This window comes from Gigantopelta aegis, chromosome 9 (assembly GCF_016097555.1).
Source record: "Gigantopelta aegis isolate Gae_Host chromosome 9, Gae_host_genome, whole genome shotgun sequence".
Lineage (NCBI taxonomy): Eukaryota > Metazoa > Mollusca > Gastropoda > Neomphalida > Peltospiridae > Gigantopelta > Gigantopelta aegis.
Genome location: NC_054707.1, coordinates 34,431,888 through 34,451,963, shown reverse-complemented (window position 1 = coordinate 34,451,963; position 20,076 = coordinate 34,431,888). Strand labels below are relative to the sequence as shown.

The 20,076-nt window shown below is 36.8% G+C and overlaps 1 protein-coding gene across 1 annotated transcript in view; it reads right to left on the bottom strand.

Annotated features, from left to right (window-relative positions):
- Positions 1-383: 383 nt before the first annotated feature.
- Positions 384-20,076, bottom strand: part of LOC121380912 (RNA-binding protein 33-like) — a 41,622-nt gene continuing 21,929 nt past the window's right edge. The window contains exons 14-18 of the mRNA XM_041509943.1: positions 19,081-19,231; positions 10,110-11,407; positions 8,315-8,425; positions 6,942-7,030; positions 384-5,113 (exon numbers count right to left, since the gene is read on the bottom strand). Of these exons, the coding sequence (XP_041365877.1) occupies positions 5,065-5,113; positions 6,942-7,030; positions 8,315-8,425; positions 10,110-11,407; positions 19,081-19,231 (1,698 nt within the window). The 3' untranslated portion in view covers positions 384-5,064. The remainder of the gene's footprint in view (positions 5,114-6,941; positions 7,031-8,314; positions 8,426-10,109; positions 11,408-19,080; positions 19,232-20,076) is intronic.

The following is a 20,076-nucleotide window of genomic DNA, read 5'->3' as shown; positions in this document are numbered from 1 at the left end:
AAAATAATAATGTATATAGGAATGTATAAAATATATGTAACATCTTTGTAAAATTTAATAAATACTCACCAAGAGAACTTGATAACAATGTCATCAACACAATAATGACCTACTATTAATGAAACACAGTGTGTTGTAATATTCTTTTCGTTTATACTTTCATTCGTGGAACAAACATATTCCACAAATTTCCACTCACCCTCACCCCATTTGAAAACACAAATTGTTTAAACATATACAGACATTATCTGTACAAGTGCAAAAACATTAAACAGTGAAAACTGTTTTAATGAAAGCAATAGAAGCTGCTTGCTTACGTTAAATTAGAAACATACAAACATACTACACCACAAAGTTAAAAAGTAAACCAAACAAAACTTTTGGATGATAATAAGACATGATTTTGTTTTATTACAATAAGACATCATATTTGGAAAAGGAATTTCCAAAAATACAACATGAATAATCAACAGAATATTTGTTGTTCTGTTATTTTTCTGCACATTATCATCAACACATTTGTATGAATGTCTTTAACAACTGTACATTATCTGTCTGAATGTCTTTACCAACTGTATATTCTCTGTCTGAATGCCTTTACCAACTGTACATTATCTGTCTGAATGTCTTTACCAACTGTATATTATCTATCAACTATAGACTGTCTCAATGTCTTTACCAACTGTACATCATGTCTGAATGTATTTACCAACCGGACATTATCTGTCTGAATGTCTTTACCAATTGTACAGTATCTGTCTGAATGTCTTTACCAATTGTACATTATCTGTCTGAATGCCTTTACCAACTGTACATTATCTGTCTGAATGTCTTTACCAACTGTACATTATCTGTCTGAATGCCTTTATCAACTGTACATTATCTGTTTTACATTATCTGCTTAAATGTATTTACCAACTGCACATAATCTGTCTGAATGTCTTTACGAAATGTACATTATCTGTCTGAATGTATTTTTCAAAAGTACATTATCTGTCTGAATGTCTTTACCAATTGTACATTATCGCTCTGAGTATCTTTACCAACTGTACATTATCTGTCTGAATGCCTTTATCAACTGTACATTATCTGTTTGAATGTATTTACCAACCGGACATTATATGTGTGAATGTCTTTACCAGTTGTGCATTATCTGTCTGAATGTCTTTACCAACTGTACATTATCTGTCTGAATGCCTTTACCAAATGCATATTATCTGTCTGAATGTCTTTATCAACTGTACACTGTCTGAATGTCTTTACCAACTATACATTATCTGCCTGAATGTCTTTACCAATTGTACATCATCTGTCTGAATGACTTTATCAACTGTACATTATCTGTCTGAATGTCTTTACCAACTGTACATTGTCTGTCACAATGTCTGTACCAACTGTACATTATCTGTCTGAATGTCTTTACCAACTGTACATTCTGTCTAAATGTTGTTACCAACTGTCCATTATCTGTCTGAATGTCTACCAATTGTACATCATCTGTCTGAATGTCTTTACCAATTATACATTATCTGTCTAAATGTCTTTACCAATTGTACATCATCTGTCTGAATGTCTTTACCAACTGTACATCATGTCTGAATGTCTTTACCAACTGGACATTATCTGTCTGAATGTCTTTACCAATTGTACATTATCTGTCTGAATGTCTTTACCAACTGTATATGATCTGCCTGAATGCCTTTACCAAATGCACATTATCTGTCTGAAAGTCTTTATCAACTGTAGACTGTCTGAATGTCTTTACCAACTGTACATCATGTCTGAATGTCTTTACCAACCGGACATTATCTGTCTGAATGTCTTTACCAATTGTACAGTATCTGTCTGAATGTCTTTACCAACTGTATATTATCTGTCTGAATGTCTTTACCAACTGTACATTATCTGTCTGAATGCCTTTACCAAATGCACATTATCTGTCTGAATGTCTTTATCAACTGTACACTGTCTGAATGTCTTTACCAATTGTACATTATCTGTCTGAATGCCATTACCAACTGTACATTATCTGTCTGAATGTCTTTATCAACTGTACACTGTCTGAATGTCTTTACCAACTGTACATTATCTGTCTGAATACCTTTACCAAATGCATATTATCTGTCTGAATGTCTTTATCAACTGTACACTGTCTGAATGTCTTTACCAATTGTACATTATCTGTCTGAATGTCTTTACCAACTGTAATTATCTGTCTGAATGTCTTTACTAAATATACATTATCTGTCTGAATGTCTTTACTAAATATACATTATCTGTCTGAATGTCTTTATTAGACACATGTAAGTTGATTGCCCGTAACAGTTTATAGTCTGCCCCACTGGGATGACAACAGTTAACCACTGATAGTCATTTGCTTGCTTGTTGAACTTATTTAAGGAATGATACAGTTATGCATTTGAATCCCAGCTAATCTATTTAAAAAGTTATTCATTTGACTATTAATTAACAGATTAAAAAACTTTATATGCATCGGACTGTTAAATAACATTAAAAATATATTTACATATTTCTTTGCTAATTAGCCTATTTAAAAATAGGTCTGTATGACAGTTAACCTAATAAAAAAAAAGAAAACAAAAGAGTAATGTTTTATCACTATTAAACCTATTTAAAATGGTAGCCGATGTTTCATTGCTAGTATTAAAATTTAAAATGATACCTATGTTTAATTGTAAGCTAACTTATTTAAAACGAGTCACGTTTTATTGCTAGCTCACAATTAAAATGATAGTAGTGTGTTTGTTGCTGATAATCGGTATTATCTACTGTTTATTAATTTAAAAAGACAATCACATCTAACACCCGTTTATTTTTATTCCAATATAAACAGTTGGAACTTGCTGCTAATGCTATTAAAATTAACCATCACCATACTGAGGTATTTTTCTACATCTGCACACCGAAATTAAGGGAGCAAAGATACAAATTACATAAATAAATACAAGCCATGGTAACGAAGATGGCAATGTTTACCGTAAACAAAAACATTCATCTAAGAATTGCACTTCTCAAACCAACATGTTTTAGTGGGACACCATTTGCATATAGTACTGCTGGGATCTCTACAAGCTAAGCGGATTTATTCATTCCATGTCTTTAACCCACTAATCTCTATGTAATGGTACAAAACTTCATTAGCTAATTCGTTCTATATGTATCAGTGTTAAAAGAATTGCAATATTGCATTTTTACATATTTATAACGATGATGCTAATTAAACACATTTAAAATAAATTGTGCTTTTCTTTAGTAAACTGAACTCAATTAAAATGAAGATGATGTCTTTTTTCACTATTCACTAGTTGACAAAAAGAGAATATTAGATTTTTAATACCAGTCAACTTACTTTAAAAAAATTAAGTTTGTTTTGTTTAATGACACCACAAGAGCTCATTTAAAAAAGAGTTCTATGTTTCACTGTTAGCTAACATTTAAATCAAGTGTATGAATGAATGTTTAACAAAACCCCAGCATAAAAATATGTTAAGTATGTTGTTTGACTTTGATGATGTGAAGATCGACTCATGCTGAAAGTACCTCATGATTCTACCCTAACCACACAAGTCCAACTCCTGTCCACAATATTCATTCAGATTATTTATTGTGTTGTCACCTTGTTTAGTCTACTGCCGACGGATAATTCATTCAGATCTACCGGTTGATGGGGGTACTATTGCCATCTGTGTAGCAAATCAGTTACCGTGTTTAACAGTTCTAATTCTGAGTAGTTAATCAGTGGTCTTATATAACACGTGTTTCTCTGATGATCTTTGTTTATTCTTACCAGGATAACAAGTGTATTAACATTGTTTTATGGTCTAGCTTGTGCAGAAAAAATCTACTTTTAACTAACAAGAACATAACTAAATGAATAAATAATTATAATGTCATTTCCATTTTGGTGTCAAACATACTTTTTTTTTTTAACTATCTTTATCAGAACACCTTTGCTTCATTAGATGTTCGTTTTAACAGAATTATTTTTATTAAATACATAAATCTGTTTTAATATTTTTTTTGTAATACAAGAGTTACATCCCAGGAGGCAGACCTACATTTTGTAAATATTGACGACAGATACACCTTTGGGAAACCATTACTTGAAAAAGTCCTTCAGAACCAATAGTTCCATGACTGACTGTTCAAAAACAATTAATTTTCTAATTCGTAGCCATGGAATACGTAATAATAAAAAATCTCCCAATGCCAGTTATTTCTGGCAAAACTCCAAGTCAACTTGATTGTCATTTATCATAGAAAACGTCTCAACTGGGTCTCAGCTTCTGTTACAAACAAATAGGTTGTAAGCCTGTCACACGGCAAGTTAAACAGAACTGAAGTTCTGTTGAGGTAAATATTTTGGGTGACGGGAATTCCCTGTCACACCCACAGAACAGTGGACTCTTCATAACATCTGATTCTGCACCAATTCATTGTCAGTCTCTCTCACACAGTACATATATACAACAACAACAACAAACAGTGTTGTCAACTTGAAGACTTGATCCAGGGGACTCGGGGTCCTGGTCTTGTTCTTTCTTGATTCTTGCTTGATTAGAGCTGGCTGTCGTGTAAACGATGCACAATGTTGTAGCCTTCATATTTTCCATCTTGTATCAAGTCTTAATGTTCAGTATCTCTTGAAACCACCAAGTTTCTTCAGGTTAACAAGATCAGCAATTAGCTTCAACATATCATCATCATTTCAACACTTTCTCAACATATCATGATATCATTGGACTCTCAACAATGCAAACTTGCATTCTTGAAGTCAGATATACAATATATATATACATCTAAACAATATGTCTGACAGCATTAACTGCCCTCAGTTTCTAACCAGCATATTAAAAGCAAGATACTTTTCACACTGAACCCATAAACAAAGGCATCGTCCAACATAAACTGAGAACCAGATTACAGAGTACATATACAAACAAGCATTGTACGTCATCTAATTACAGTGATCAAACTTTGTCATGCCGGGGTACAGCAATGGTGACACTTTACTTTACCATCATTAGAGAAGACCAACACCGTTCAGGATGACAGAACACGGACTGTGAGGTGAGACAGGTCAAGCATGTATCTGAAAATCAAACAGGTTTTTTTTATTAAACAAGAATTTTCTAAAATTAAATGTCTCGTCCAACATAAACTTTTTCGGTGCACTGTGATGAAGGTGCAACTATAAACCAAGTTTCACTGAACTAGGACTTAACAGTAAAGTGAGAAACTAATCTAAATGCAAAACTTTAACATTATATGTGAATGCAAAATTTGAAGCCGTCACCACTACTGCTGCAGGACGAGTAATACCTTTATCTCATCTTTTTACTTCATAAATGTGAGGCAATAAAAGCTTGAAAGAAAACGAGCATTGGGAGTGGTTATCTTTTGAGAGGACCAGGGTTCACCCTGGATCAAAAATACCTGTAGCCAAATGGAATTTTTATTAGCCATATTGAAAATGCTTTAGCCAAATTTGTTTTACGCAGTACTGTATATAGTATTTATATATGAATAAGAAAATGTATCTTTTTCAGCTAATGGTGTATAAACTGGAATAAATAGGAATAACAAAACCTCAATGGGGTAGGGGCAGTTAATATATTACTTTGATTTTTCAGAAGCGGGGTGGGGATGGGGTTATGCATTATCTTCAGAGTTTGAAGTCAGTACCCCATACACCCACCCCCACTTCTAAGGCCTATGACATTAAATTAACAAACATACAGAAATATGTAAGTGGATGTTTATTGAGGGTAGTTGTTTTTTCTTTCTTCCTTTTTTCCCCAAATAAAAATTTGAGAGCTTTTTTTTTATATAGAGCTCATTATTTCTTTAAATAGCAATCTTTATGTTAATTAGAATTTTTTTTTGACCCATCAATTCCCTACCCCGAACAATTTCATAATTTGTGCCATGTTGTTGATGTTGATTTCAGCGTCGTGTTAAATGCTTGTTGTGATTTCTGCTTGCAAAATACCTCGGCTAAGAATGTCGACTTCACAGTATACTCCATTTATTTATATAAAAAAAAAAAAAAAAAAAAAAAAGTTAATAAAATTAAAATTTACGGTCTTTTTAAAATCCAGCTAACTTATTAAATGTCACCTCACAGTCTTACAAATTTATAGCTAAAATTATCTAACAAATATGATTATTGTAAACTACTTTTATTCAGTGTACATTTAAGTTTAACTGCAATTTGTGTAAATACTGCATGTTCATTTCCCGCGATAGCGATCTGCATGCGTGCTCTCGACCATGGGTACGAAATTAACAAAGACAAAGGAATAAACAAAAACTGCAGTTAGGTATTCATTAATGCGAACAACTATTGTTTTTCTACAAATTTACATCAAGATTTACTTTTGTGTAATCGTATTGTTTAATGTCCATCCCTTTCTCCTGCAAAAATGTTTTTTGTAAATAATTTCAGGTTTGTTTGATGTAAGAAGAAAAGTAAAAGTGGTTTGGAAATAACAAGAAAATACTGTTTTTGTGTCCAATTTTGAAAACAATCAGCTCAGAAATAAATAACTTGTAGTCATTTCCATAGCATGAAAAAAGGTGTTCCCTGTGGAAGTCTAGTGCTCAATCACCACGCTACATCCCACCCCTGTGTAATAACACAGATTGGTAGTTAACATTTAATGTATCACATCTTTATCACTTTTAATGTAGTCATTGAATCTTCTTTTCATGAAAATTCAACAATGTAATTTTGAGGTGAATGCTTTTCAGAGTTGTTTAAAGTAAACTGTATAAACTATTATAGGTCTAAATTGGACATTTTGTTTATGCAGTTTGTTCAAAGCAGTCTAAAATCTTTTTATTTCCCTTCCCATCAGCTCTATCACTTCAGGTTTCGTCCAATACTCAAATTTATCACAGAACAAGCCTGACCGTACCTGTTATATTTGCCCGTAAATTCAGCAGCATGCACTGGATTTGAAAATGTAACCATGGCCTTCTTTTGTGATCTGATCATTGCAACTGACTGAAAGAAAGGAAAAGAAATGTTTTATTTAACGAGGCACTCAACACATTTTATTTACGGTTATATGGCGTCGGCTGATGAAAGAAGACCCATAAATACAAATATTCTACTGACATTAGTTTGTGAACACTTATGCAAAAAGTACTTACATTATGTGACATAATAATTTGGTCATCACAGCCATACCATCTAATGAAATAAGCATGATCAAAACTGATTGCTCTGTGACATATTAACTTAAACTAAAACTGATTGCTCAGTTTAACTGCAAGCATCCTAGATTTAAAAAAATTATTTTAAACTTTGTTTTTGAGGAAACAGAATACTACTTTTGTGTCCTTTTGATACCATTTACCTTACAAACATTGTTTAAAAATCTATGCAACTTGGTTTTGCTCATTATCATTTCAACTTATTTTCGTGCTTATATCCAATTAAGGTTCAAGCACGCTGTCCTGGGCACACATCTCAGCTATCTGGGCTGTCTGTCCAGGACAGTGGGTTAGTTGTTAGTTGGTTTGTGGTTAGTGAGAGAGAAGAAGGTGTAGTGGCCTTACACCTACCCACTGAGCCCTTAAGAACTCGCTCTGGGTGGGAGCCAGTACCGGGCTGTGAACCCTGTACCTACCAGCCTGTTGTCCGATGGCTTAACCACTGCGCCACCGAAACAACAAGTAAGATACATGGTATCTAATGGCCACTTTTGTAAAATTCTCTATAGATGAAAAAGATTTCTCTTATTTTCATCACCATTAATCAGGGCCCAATTTCACAAAACATTGTAAGCCTAGTTTTGCACGTAAACGTAAATCTATGACAAAGCCACAATTCTTATTACTGTTAAAAATACAATAAATATAGTTTGAGCTATACATATTTAATTTTTGTTTGTCATTAAAATGCTCGATCCCAAGTAATGATGTAATTTTCTGCCTGAAATAGATGCCAAACACAATGTAAACATATGGCCAGTTTAATTGCTAGTCGCAGACGTAAATTTACAATGTTTCGTGAAATTGGCCCCCGGATAGTCTTTCTAGCTAAGTCTTCAGTTGGAGTATATGACTAGTACTTAAATCTAAAGTTGATTACTTACAACACAGACAGTAAATAGTACAGGAGCAATGCTTTATGAGTGAAAAAAATATGTTTAACATGTAACAAGCATTTCAGAAAATAGGAAACACATAAAAACATTTAAGAACTAGCCCACACAAGAAGAATGTGAACGACTGCTATAGAAGAAGTTACAGATGTATTAATTTTTTTTGTAAAAAGTCAAACCTCTGGTTCTCCAACTGATTTGCAAAGCTTCCGAACATCTTCCTCAGATGTTGACGCAGAAAGGTTGTCAATGGATACTAACGTTGCGCCTGTCTTTTGACTTACAACACGCTAAAACAAATAATTTTCCATAATTCAATCATTTTAGACATATAAATGAATACACACGATATGAAATAACTATCCATTTTACTTTTTAATACTTTCTTGTTTCTATACACTGATTGATTCCAATAATGAAAAAAGAAAAAAGTCTTCAATCCAATCAATCATATGTAACTGCAGACTTCATGAGATATCAGATATTCTATTTGTTATGTAACTTTCAATATTTTGTATTTTTTTCTGAAAAAAGTCTAAGAAAGTCTTCTTCTTCTTTTTTTATCCCACTACCCCCTTTTCTTTTACTCCTTTGAATTCCATCTCATTTCTTCGTGATCTAGCAACTCCTCCTAACTTTCAACTTCTTTCGCTGTCCACATCCACATCCCAGTCCTTCTCTCCAACCGCGACAGGTGCTTGTCTCTTGTGGCTATCTGTGCCACACACCTGTCATTCCCCATCAGCTTTTAGCTGTGGGCTTAGTCTGACCACTTCGGGGAGTGTTCAGTAGTTACTTCTGGCATTGTTAAGAGGCACTATGCACCCCTACTACCGGTGGTCGTTAGTTATGCCGTGGGTCAGACCAGCTTTATTAGCGGCAGAGGACGAGGATGCCAGGTGGGTGCAGGGAAATACACAGAGACTGCATCCGTGGAGGAAGTTGAGACAGGTAAGCGACAAGAGTTCGACAAATCCGCTAGCCCGACGCCCGTGGCTAGTGTTTTTTAAGTTCAGGCTAGTGAGAAACGCAAAACCCCCTATCCTTATCACTCGATCGTGTGTTTTTTTTGTTTGTTTTTTTCTCTCAGCTGAAATTTTATTTAATAAATTTGATTGTGACGTTTGTCATAGAATAATATCAACAACACCATCAGTATATAATAATAATCTTACAAAAATTAGATAAAAATCCAGTTATAATTGATCAAGAATTTGGGCTGGTGCTTTATCTTGGTGGGCTAGTGGTTTTCACAAACGCACTAGCCCTGTGGCTAGTGACTTTTCAAAATATTTGTCATACTCTGTAAGCGATGGTGTGGACAGCTCAGAAGACAGAGTCGAAGGAAACTGACAGAAAGGGTCGAAACAGATTGAAATCATGGGAGAAATTGGAAAGTTTTTTATATTAAGATAATGAGAATGATAGGCAGAAGGTGATAGATGAGAAAGATGAATGAATGTGTGAGCCAGCTTTGACTGGATTTGAACCACTGTCGTCAGCTTGATTGTCCAGCAGCTTATCCACTAGACCACGGAGCTCACTTATTAAAATCACGGAGTATGTATTAGCATTATGATTAACCAACACAACAATGTAGTATTTGTCATACATATACAGTACAAATGAGAAATAGAATTTTACGTCTACATGTAATTAGCAGCAGACAACCTATTAGGAATATGAGTAGTAATTCTGGAGTACAGAGATGTTGATATACAGACATAAAAAAAAAACCCATCAGGTTGTAGAAAAGTAGAAAAACATAAAATTCTGTATTAAAGTGGAACAATGGAGAATGTTTTTGTTCTTTTGTTGGGTTTTTTTTTTGGGGGGGGGGGGGGGGGGGGTGGGTGGTGTTGTTGTGTTTTTTGTTTGTTGTTTTTGTTTTGTTTTTTTGTTTTTTTGTTGGGGGTTGTTTTTTTTTGGGGGGGGGGGGGGGGTAAATATAAAACAAGTAACATTAGTTCATACCCTTCCAGAGTTGGCCTGACCTCTCCCTCGTGCTGCACCAGGCTGCTTGGACACAACTGTGCGAGGCGGACCACCCATCTTCACTGGAGACTGTTTAACAACCGTGCGAGTCTGTACAGGTGAAGTGATTACCGTACGCGACACTGGAATTTGCTGCTGACCGGCTTGCTCTGTGCCACCTGCTGTAGTGTCCTTGCCCCCTCCTAGGACAGGTCCTTTCACCACCTGTTTAATGTTTTGGCGATTCCCCACTGGTCCGTTATTAGCCTGAGTTCTTAAGGAGGCATTCCCTTGCTGTCCCATGTTCATAAACCCTTGCTGATTGACACCAGCCCTGCCCCTCCCTCTGAAATTTCCTTGATTCAGTCCCCGGTTCATCATACCAGGGTTCATGCCCCTGTTCATCATCCCCCTGTTCATCATCCCCCTATTCATCATGCCTCTGTTCATACCAGAGTTCATACCCCTGTTGACCAAACCCCGGGACATGTTCGGATTCATCCGGAGATTCACGCCTTGGTTCATTCCGGGCATCATGCCTTGGTTCATTCCACGGTTCATGCCATGACTGGTGCCTCTGTTCATGCCATTATCCATGCCTCGGTTCATTCCACGATTCGATCCCCTGGCCCTGAATGCCTGCCCTCTGCCAGTGAACTGCTGTGCTGCATTCCCTTGCATCTGCATGTGATCATCCCCAGTGCCATGCATCTGTACACCGTCCTGCAAGACAATGTTCTTGACCACATTCTGCTGAGACACGTTGACACCCAGCAAACTTCCAGGCTGGCCTCGAGTCATCCCACGTTGTTTCTGTGGGGTCTGCTGCCTCTGGTTCACCATACCTGCCTGCAGTTCCACTGGTTGCTGCATGTTCACGTTTTGAGGCATATTGGTCTGGCCATGAGTCTGCTGCTGCTGTCCCTGCTGCTGGATTGGCTTACCTCGGGCCTGACCAGTGTGTGTAACTGATGCTCGACCACGCAGTCCTCGGCCGCGACCAGCCTGGAGTGTTTTCTTACCCTGAATTCCAGTCTGACCTGGAGACTTCAGCTGGTTCACTTTGGCCTGAGACTGAACTTGGAGCTGGGTAAACGAGCCCCGACCCCTAACTGCGGTTTTTAATCCTCTGCCACGACCGGCTTGGACTTGAGATTTGGTAGCAGTTCCCTGCCGAGATATGGTTTGGATCTGCTGTCCTTTGGCAATCTGCACACTGGCTAAAGACTTCACCGGATTTGGCTGGGCTTTAGTTTCTGCAGTTTGTACTGGGCCAACTATATCCTCTATTGATTTTCCTAAAACAAAATATACCCCGTGTTATCAATTAATTTTATGTGAATACCATAACACTAACAAATTATATATATATAATTACATTTTTTTTTTTTTTTTTTTTTTTTTTAAATGTTTTGTTAAAACTAAAGACAAAAGAATTATTTATTATTTGAAGTTTTCTTCAAATTAGTTTATAATGCACATGAACAGGGCCCCTTCAAACATGTACAACGAATCCCTATTTGAGAGCTACTTTCAGTTATTTATATAATTTTTGCATGGTAACCACCTTATCCAATCAGATTCAAGAATGCCTATTCTGTGCGCTCCCTACCGAAGCTACATATGCAGATATTTACATATACACACAACTTCAGCCAATCAGGCACAAGTATCCCATGCTCATATCCAGAGTTTCGTAGAGTTGTCATATTCTGTGCTTCATGGTCATGCATATAGTAAGAGTGTTTTTTTAAATTTCTAATTTCAAGTTAAAAGTTCAAACTGTTCCGTACAGCTACGTTAACACTCAATATAAAATGAATCATGGACGACCTACGAGACGAGGCGGCTCGCAAAGAATAATTACAACACCTTCGCCAAAACCAACTGCTGCGAGACAACGAAGAGCAACAACCCCCGAAAAAGATGACGTGTCCAACAGTCAGACGGTTGCAGACGCAAAAAAGGGGAGAAAGAATAAAGGAAAACTAAATCAGGACAACCCTATAAACTGGACAACAACCGAGCTAAGGAATTTTCTAGCGAAGAAGGGATTAAAAACCCCGCTGTCTATAATGCGGAGAGATCTAATTAAATTCACGCAGTGTAATTTGTCATCAAACGAACGCGAACTTTCTGACACGAACAGGCCTAATGTGAATGAAGAAACAGACGATTTGTTTGAGGTGAGTGCCCAGACGGGCACTATTTCTTCAGCAGAAGAAATGCAAGCCGTGTTACCGTGCGTCATCCTGCCAGTGCGCAGTAACACACGTCCAGATCTCGCACCTGCGCAAACAGTGGTTTCCGACGACAACATCCGCCCAAACGATGTCAATGGGGAAATTGGCCTACTGAGGCAAGAGGTGACAAATCTACAGGCCACTGTTCAAAATTTCATCGAGGGACAGCTGAGGGTTAATGCTTCTAGAAACCAGCAACCAACAGCAAGCCTCTTCCCACAACCGGAAAACAGACAGTTGCCAGGTATGCATTTATTACTGGGTAGAAGTACGTAAACGTAGCATTGTTGCTACTCCAACCCCATGAAGCTATTAACACTATCAGAACGATAGCTGACTCAGATGGCAATGTCATAACGATCAAAGGGGCACCAAATTCTAAAATAAACCGGTCACTATCGTCAACTGAATTAGTATTGGCATTTCAAAGTATACAGACATATTATGTGAACAAGAACCCACAAAGAGACAGGAACTACACGCATATATGCAAGATGTGGTAGAAATAGCACAACAGTTTGGCAGTAATGTGGGTTATGAGTACCATGTGGCTTTTGCTACCAGAGCAGGAACATTGTGGCAAGTTTACAACATCAGTATAGACTGGTCCATTCGTGATCCTGTGTTGTTCAACACATTGACAGCGGGAAGAAGACAACCTGGCTGCAGTCAGTGTACTAGCCCTCTACATCCCACAGACCAGTGTGGCAGGTGAGACGGTACTTCGAAATTTGCTAATGGAGCAGTATAGAGACGCCAGAGGACCCAATATCATCATGCATCAAAATAAACAAATATGTAACAATTTCAATGAAGACAAAGGGTGCTCCCACACATCATGTGTTTTTGTACATGCACGCCTTTCATGTAAAGGAAATCACTCCAAAACTAAGTGTTCGCAAAACAATGTTTGACATCTGGACTGAGATACTGTTAAAAGGTCACCTATTAATGTGGACCAGATGAGTGCAGAATTGGTACACCATCCAGACAGGAATTTTGTGAACAACTTAATTACAGGGTTTAAGGGTGGTTTCTATACAGGGATAGACAATAAACCAAACACCACCTACCACTGTAAAAACAATCAGTCAGCCCGACATAATCCAGACTCGGTGAGTGAACTTTTACAAATTGAGAAAGAGAAAGATTTTATTATTGGGCCATTTCCACATCCACCTTTTTCAGTTTATAGGATCAGTCCACTCGGCATAGCTACCGGAAAATATTCAGGAAAGAAAAGGCTTATAGTAGACATGTCTGCACCCCATATAGATGAAGTGGATAGTCTAAATGAGCTCATTGATAAAAGGAAATATTCCATGGCATATGTAAAAATTGATGATGCAATCCGAACAATCCAAAACTTTGGGCAGGACTCATTAATGTGCAAATTTGATATTGCAGATGTGTTTAAGCAGATACCAATTCACCCATCATTGTGGCATCTCCAGGGGATTGAATGGGAAAACAAATTCTTTTTCTTCACACGTCTCGTTTTTGGGTGTCGTTCTAGTCCCAAAAATTTTGACAATTTATCGGTAGCTATTTGTTGGATAGCTCAGGAAAATTACAATGTTAAATGCGTCTATCACTTACTAGATGACTTTCTTACAATAGACAAACCAAGTTTTTGTGCAGAACGAACACTTGCTATAATGACTATGTTGTTTAAAAAACTAGGCGTCCCACTAGCAACACACAAAACTACGGGCCCAACAACATGCTTGGAATATTTGGGGATCATTTGGGATTCAGAAAAACTTGAAGCTCGTCTCCCAAGGGAAAAGATAGTCAGGATCACTGAAGTGATTCAGGAATTCTTAAATAGGAAATCATCAACCAAAAGACAGCTACAATCATTGTTAGGACACATGAACTTTGCTTCCAGAGTTATTGTTCCAGGAAGATCTTTTGTTTCCAACCTTCTGTTACTCTGCAAATCAGTTAAAGAACAACATCATTTTGTGACTCTCAACAGTGATTGCAAAAAAAGAGCTAAAACTGTGGTTATACTTTCTGACAAATTGGAATGGGTGCTCCATGTTTTCTGATCAGTGGTATACTTGTGACCATGACATGCAGCTATTCACAGATGCTTCAAGTACACTGGGGTGACTATGACATGCAGCTATTCACAGATGCTTCAAGTACACTGGGGTTAGGTGGCTACTATGACGGCAGTTGGTTCAGTGACACATGGCCACAAGAAATATCCACGGCCAAGGACAAGTCTATGGCTTTGTTAGAACTATACCCTATTGTGGTGGCAATGGTATTGTGGGGTCACTCATGGGTCAAACAACGCATTTTGTTTCACTGTGACAACGAGGCGACAGTACAGATAGTAAACAAAGGACGGTCAAGATGTGCTCATATTAATAAATTCATGCGGCGACTAACATTATGTGTCATGAAAAACAATTGTGTGATTTCAGCCAAGCATTTGCCAGGTCGAACAAATCAAATTTCTGATGCTTTGTCTCGTTTCAATTTTCAGAAATTCCGGCAGCTTGCTCCAAATGCAAGTGTCATTCCACACAAAGTGCCAATCTACAAGGAACTGACACTTTTTTGAATGCAGAGCTCGAGACACTGTGGAATGGATGCATTGCTGCATCAACTCAAAGAGCATACAGGACTGGACAAAAATGTTTCTTGCATTTCATGAACAGATATTTCCCCTGTGTTTGTAGAGGTACATGTGGCTTTCCTACAGTTGAGGAAAACGAACTTCTAATATTTGTAACCTACTGTCATACAGTACTAAATATACAGCATGTTACGATTAAATTATACCTAGCTGGGATTAGATATTCATACTTGCGGGCAGGGTTACATAACCCACTGTGTCAAGCCAATGGGGTCATATATGAACGGTTAGGTTTGATACTACGAGCAACCAAATGCTCAATTCATAATCTTCAGCAGAAGAGACAAGCAATCACCTCTGATATTTTATATCAGATGGTGAGAAAACTTCAACATGGTTGTTTTTCTAGTTTTGTAGATCTGCTGATGCAAACAGCATGTATTACCGCCTTTTTTGGTTTTCTCCGTTGTGGAGAATTTACAGTAGGTGGTATTTACAACCCAGATAATGATTTGTCTATACAAGATGTAACCTTTGATGCAAGAACATCCTCAATGGTACTTTATTTTCACGTTTTTCGCGTGTGAATGAAATTCGTGAAAATATATTCCACACGAAAATAAACTTTTTATAAAGGCCGACAAAAAATAAATAAAAATATGTCGTCTCGTTCAACTATACCACATTAGTTTCCGATGTACGAGGCTAGTAGTAACAAAGCGGTGCTCCCTCCTGTCACGGAACAAACCACAAAACACAAAAGCTGTTTAAAACTTTAAATCAAGAACACGATTGTAAGTACATACATGATAATAAAACAATACTAACACTAAAAAGCTTTATGCTGTTTTCTTTCGCATATGCTAGCGATCAGTTCATCGGAAAGAGTCTACACGTGTTCAACGACGGAAGTAAACATGCATTATCACAGTATATTAAAAATGTGGAAGTGAAAAAATCCGGACTGGGCTATGTTCAGATGTTTCACAATTTTATTTTTATTTTTGGCCTGTTAGCCAATCACAAACCGTTTTGAACTAGTATTCTGACAGCAATAAATATTGTTTCAATCACTTAAGTTACTGAGTACTAGTAGCTTGTGCCTTCAAATTTCGTTTCGTTTGTTTTCGGTTTTTGTTTTTATAACAATTATAAGGATTAAGAAAAACTGTACGCGGTAACCACCTTCTGTAAGCTTATTAACTTATAAACAATAAAGTCTTGATTGGTTAAAGCTATTGTTTTATGTGTATAGCACTCGTGTGTACATGTAGGATTAGTTCTACAGATTAAGTTCTGTTTTTAAAACAAAATTATTGACATCTGTACTTCGTTTTTTTATTGATGGGGGTTGGGAGATTCGCGAAAATAAATGTTCGAGAATTGACCCATTTTCATTAAATCGCGAAAATTTGATCCCGCGAAAATAAAGTATTCTACAGTACTTACATTGAAAGCATCAAAAACTGACCCCTTTAGGCAGGGAATTAAAATCTCCATATTTGAAAATGAAATATTCAGACCAGTGGCAACAATGCAACGATATTTGCAGTATCGATGTTCCATGTCATGCCAACACACATCTTTGTTTGTCACCTCAGAAGGCAACCCACTAACAAGGGCTTTCTTTGTAGAAAAACTTAAAGAACTGTTGTATAAGTAAGGATTAAACACATCCAATTTTAATGGCCATTCCTTTCGCATAGGAGCTGCCTCTTCGGCAGCCAAAGGTTCAGTCCAAGACCATTTAATTCAAACTCTTGGTAGATGGGCATCTTCAGCATACACACGTTATATTCGGGTTGCTAGCGAAACTATCAAACAAGCGCAATTGGCAATGTGCAGGGTTACCCCAGCTAGTAATTAAAATACTGTATTAGCAAGACAACTGTTCAGGTTTCAATGTTAATACACATACACTAGTATATACTAGTACTACTTACATTTAAACATCTTGGGGACTTTCAGCTGCATACAGCCTCAAATTTTGGAGCTTTCACTTGCCCCCAAGAATATCTTTCATCTTACATGTATATGTTATATGGATAGATATACAGTCGAACTTGTATATAACAACCACTCAAGGAACCAAAAGAAAGTGGCCATTATGGACAGGTGGCCTTTATATAGAGGTCCCAAAATATTCAATCGAGACCCTAACATATTTCACTATAAAATCTCATTATTAACTGTTTAACAGTTTGATTTGGGTGGCATTTTGTTTGTCAGTTGGTTCATAAATAAATAACTTGGATTACTCAGGTGACATGTTTAACTCATTATTAGTTTTATGTTCCCGCTAATCCAATGGTATGGTACTTGCAATGGGGTTACGTCGCGACCTGCAAACAAAATAATTTTGGTAAACAAAGGTCGCGATTTACCCAAGCATACCATGATCCCGGCTTAACTAAATTCATTAATGTTTGCCGCTTGGTGCAAACTGCTTGTGAACAACAATCATGATGATTGACAGTGGGGACTACTCAGGCACCTTGGTTATAATTGCCTTTGATAATAACACAACAATCAGATACCGTAATACATTCTGCTTTCATAGGCCACAGCCAATGGGAAGTCGCCTTGTTATTGAGTAACGATTCGAGCTGAACTATCGAATGCAAATTATGCAACCGCTGGAACCGAACAGCTGTTGACACATAACAAATTAACAAAAGGATTAAAATAATGCTTAGTATTAGTAAACGTATATTTGTTTACGACAATAACATCATATGATATAACATCACAATAAGTTGGGTTTTTTTTTGTTGAGTCAATCAAATAATCAAACATTCCGGTCACGTGACACCACAATGGCGGCATTGCAGAAAACAATGGGATTTACTGGAAACAAAATTGCTGTAGTCATTTGTGGTGGGACGAATTTGATTTATTTTTTTAAATAATATTTTGGCCGCTAATATTGTGGCCGCTAAAGCAGGTCCTGAACTTATTTTTGCTGACAAATAGTGGCCGTTGGCCGCTTTGGACAGGTGGCCATTCTATAGAGGTCAAATAAAGAAAGAAACGTGTTGGGGGGACTTCAGGGTGGCTGTTATGGGCAGGTGGTCATTATATAGAGGTGGCCGTTAGACCAAGTTCGACTGTATTTTGTTGGTAGTTTCTATATGGTTATACATATATATGTGTGTATGTTTATAAATGTTTCTATATACATGTAGTTATTAGTTATTATAAGTACAGATGTTGAGTTAAATGTAGCTCAGTTATAATTAGTATGTAGGTATTAGGAAAAGTAATGTGGATCGTAACCGGCTAGCGGACCACCAAACCTATCAGGCTGGGCTCTGCCCAGGGTAACACACACTGCCGGCTGAAGTCATGCCATGACGGATCTTGCAGTTCGTAAACAATTACACTGTCGGCTGAGGTCACTCTCGTGACTGATCTTGCAGTTCGTAAACAATTACACTGTCGGCTGAGGTCACTCTCGTGACTGATCTTGCAGTTCGTAAACAATTACACTGTCGGCTGAGGTCACTCTCGTGACTGATCTTGCAGGTTAACTAAACTGTCGGCTGAAGTTGCCAGGCAAAGGATCTTGCAGTAAACAATTAAAGACACTGTCAGCTGAGGTCACTCATGTGACTGATCTTGCAGTCATATATTTCGATCAACTTCTAAACCCATTTTTAACTTTTATATGGTGTCAGTAGTTCTCTTTACGTTTCCGTTCAAGCATTGGGTGCAGTTATGTTACAGATTCATGTATCCCACAGTAAAACTCATAGCAACTATAAATGCACCCCGTTTGTGCCAAAGAATAAATATATGAAAGATATACTCGTGTTGTTCTTGTGTGATTATAAATAAAGAATTAATTAAAAAATAAATCAAATCCTTTTAACAGTAAATAACTTAATAAAAATTATCATTCTCCTCTTAAAAACAGTTCATTCAAAACAACTTTATAATTATACAGTGCACTGTCTAAACTAGATTCTATGCGGACTAACAAAATCCACCTCCATACTCCGAGTTGTCGATTAATTCACCTAGGCTACTGTCGCTAAACACAACTGTGTGTTTGGGCTGCTTTACACAAATGCTAGTACGGACATAAAATCCTCTGTATTGATTGAATCCATACCTGCAAGTGCGATCTGCTTACCCTGGTTCGCCAGTTTCTTCAACAGCTCTTGTCGCCGCTGTTCTGCTTGCTGCTGTCTACGCAGTTCTTTCTGTCTTTGTATCATTTCTCGTTTTCTCTTCTGCTCTTCAAGTAATTTTCTCATTCGTTCTTCCTCTGGATCCAGCAGTACCTTTCGAATCAAACAAAATAAATGTTAAAAAAAATTCACACATCAAGTATTAATATAACAAAAGCTGAACACCAAATAACTTACTTTTAAGTAACAATTATTTTGTGTGTGTGTGCATGCGTGTGCATGTTTGCATGCATGTGTGCGAGTGCACATACATCTGAATATATTCACTTGTTTTAACAGTTAACTAGTCATCAATTAGCAATTATTTTCGAGGGGTTTGTTTTGTTTTTTGCTTAATGACACCACTAGAGCAAATTGATTTATTAATCATCGGCTATTGAATATCAAATTTTAAGTGTAAAACACTAACCTAGGGTATGAGGTTACTTTATTATCCATATGGTTCAACATAACCAAGTTAATAATAATCATATGAAGCACACGTGTAATAACAAGTGTAATGACGTAATGTTTGGGAAACGACGTCATAACAGTCCTAGTTAGACTGCATTTGAAATATGACATCATTTCATCATCTCCTCCTAGTTGTGGCCGAAACATTTTGAGTTGGGTCTTGTTATTCATAAACATAAAATCAATAATAATATGGATAATAAAGAAATTATTACACTCGCGTGTGAGTCATACTGATTTTACGAAACTCATGTCAGGATTCATGTATTACCCTCGCTCTCACTCGGGCAATACAAAAATCCTGACACTCGTTTCGTAAAATCAGTATGACACACAAGCTCGTGTAATAATCTCTCTATATTTTACAGTGTCTAAATAAAACTATCTGCTTCCACGAGGAAAGTCAAAATCATTTTGAGGCTGCCATTATGAAATAAATTATCACGCAATTCATTTTAAAAAATACAAACTTCCTAGAATATTAA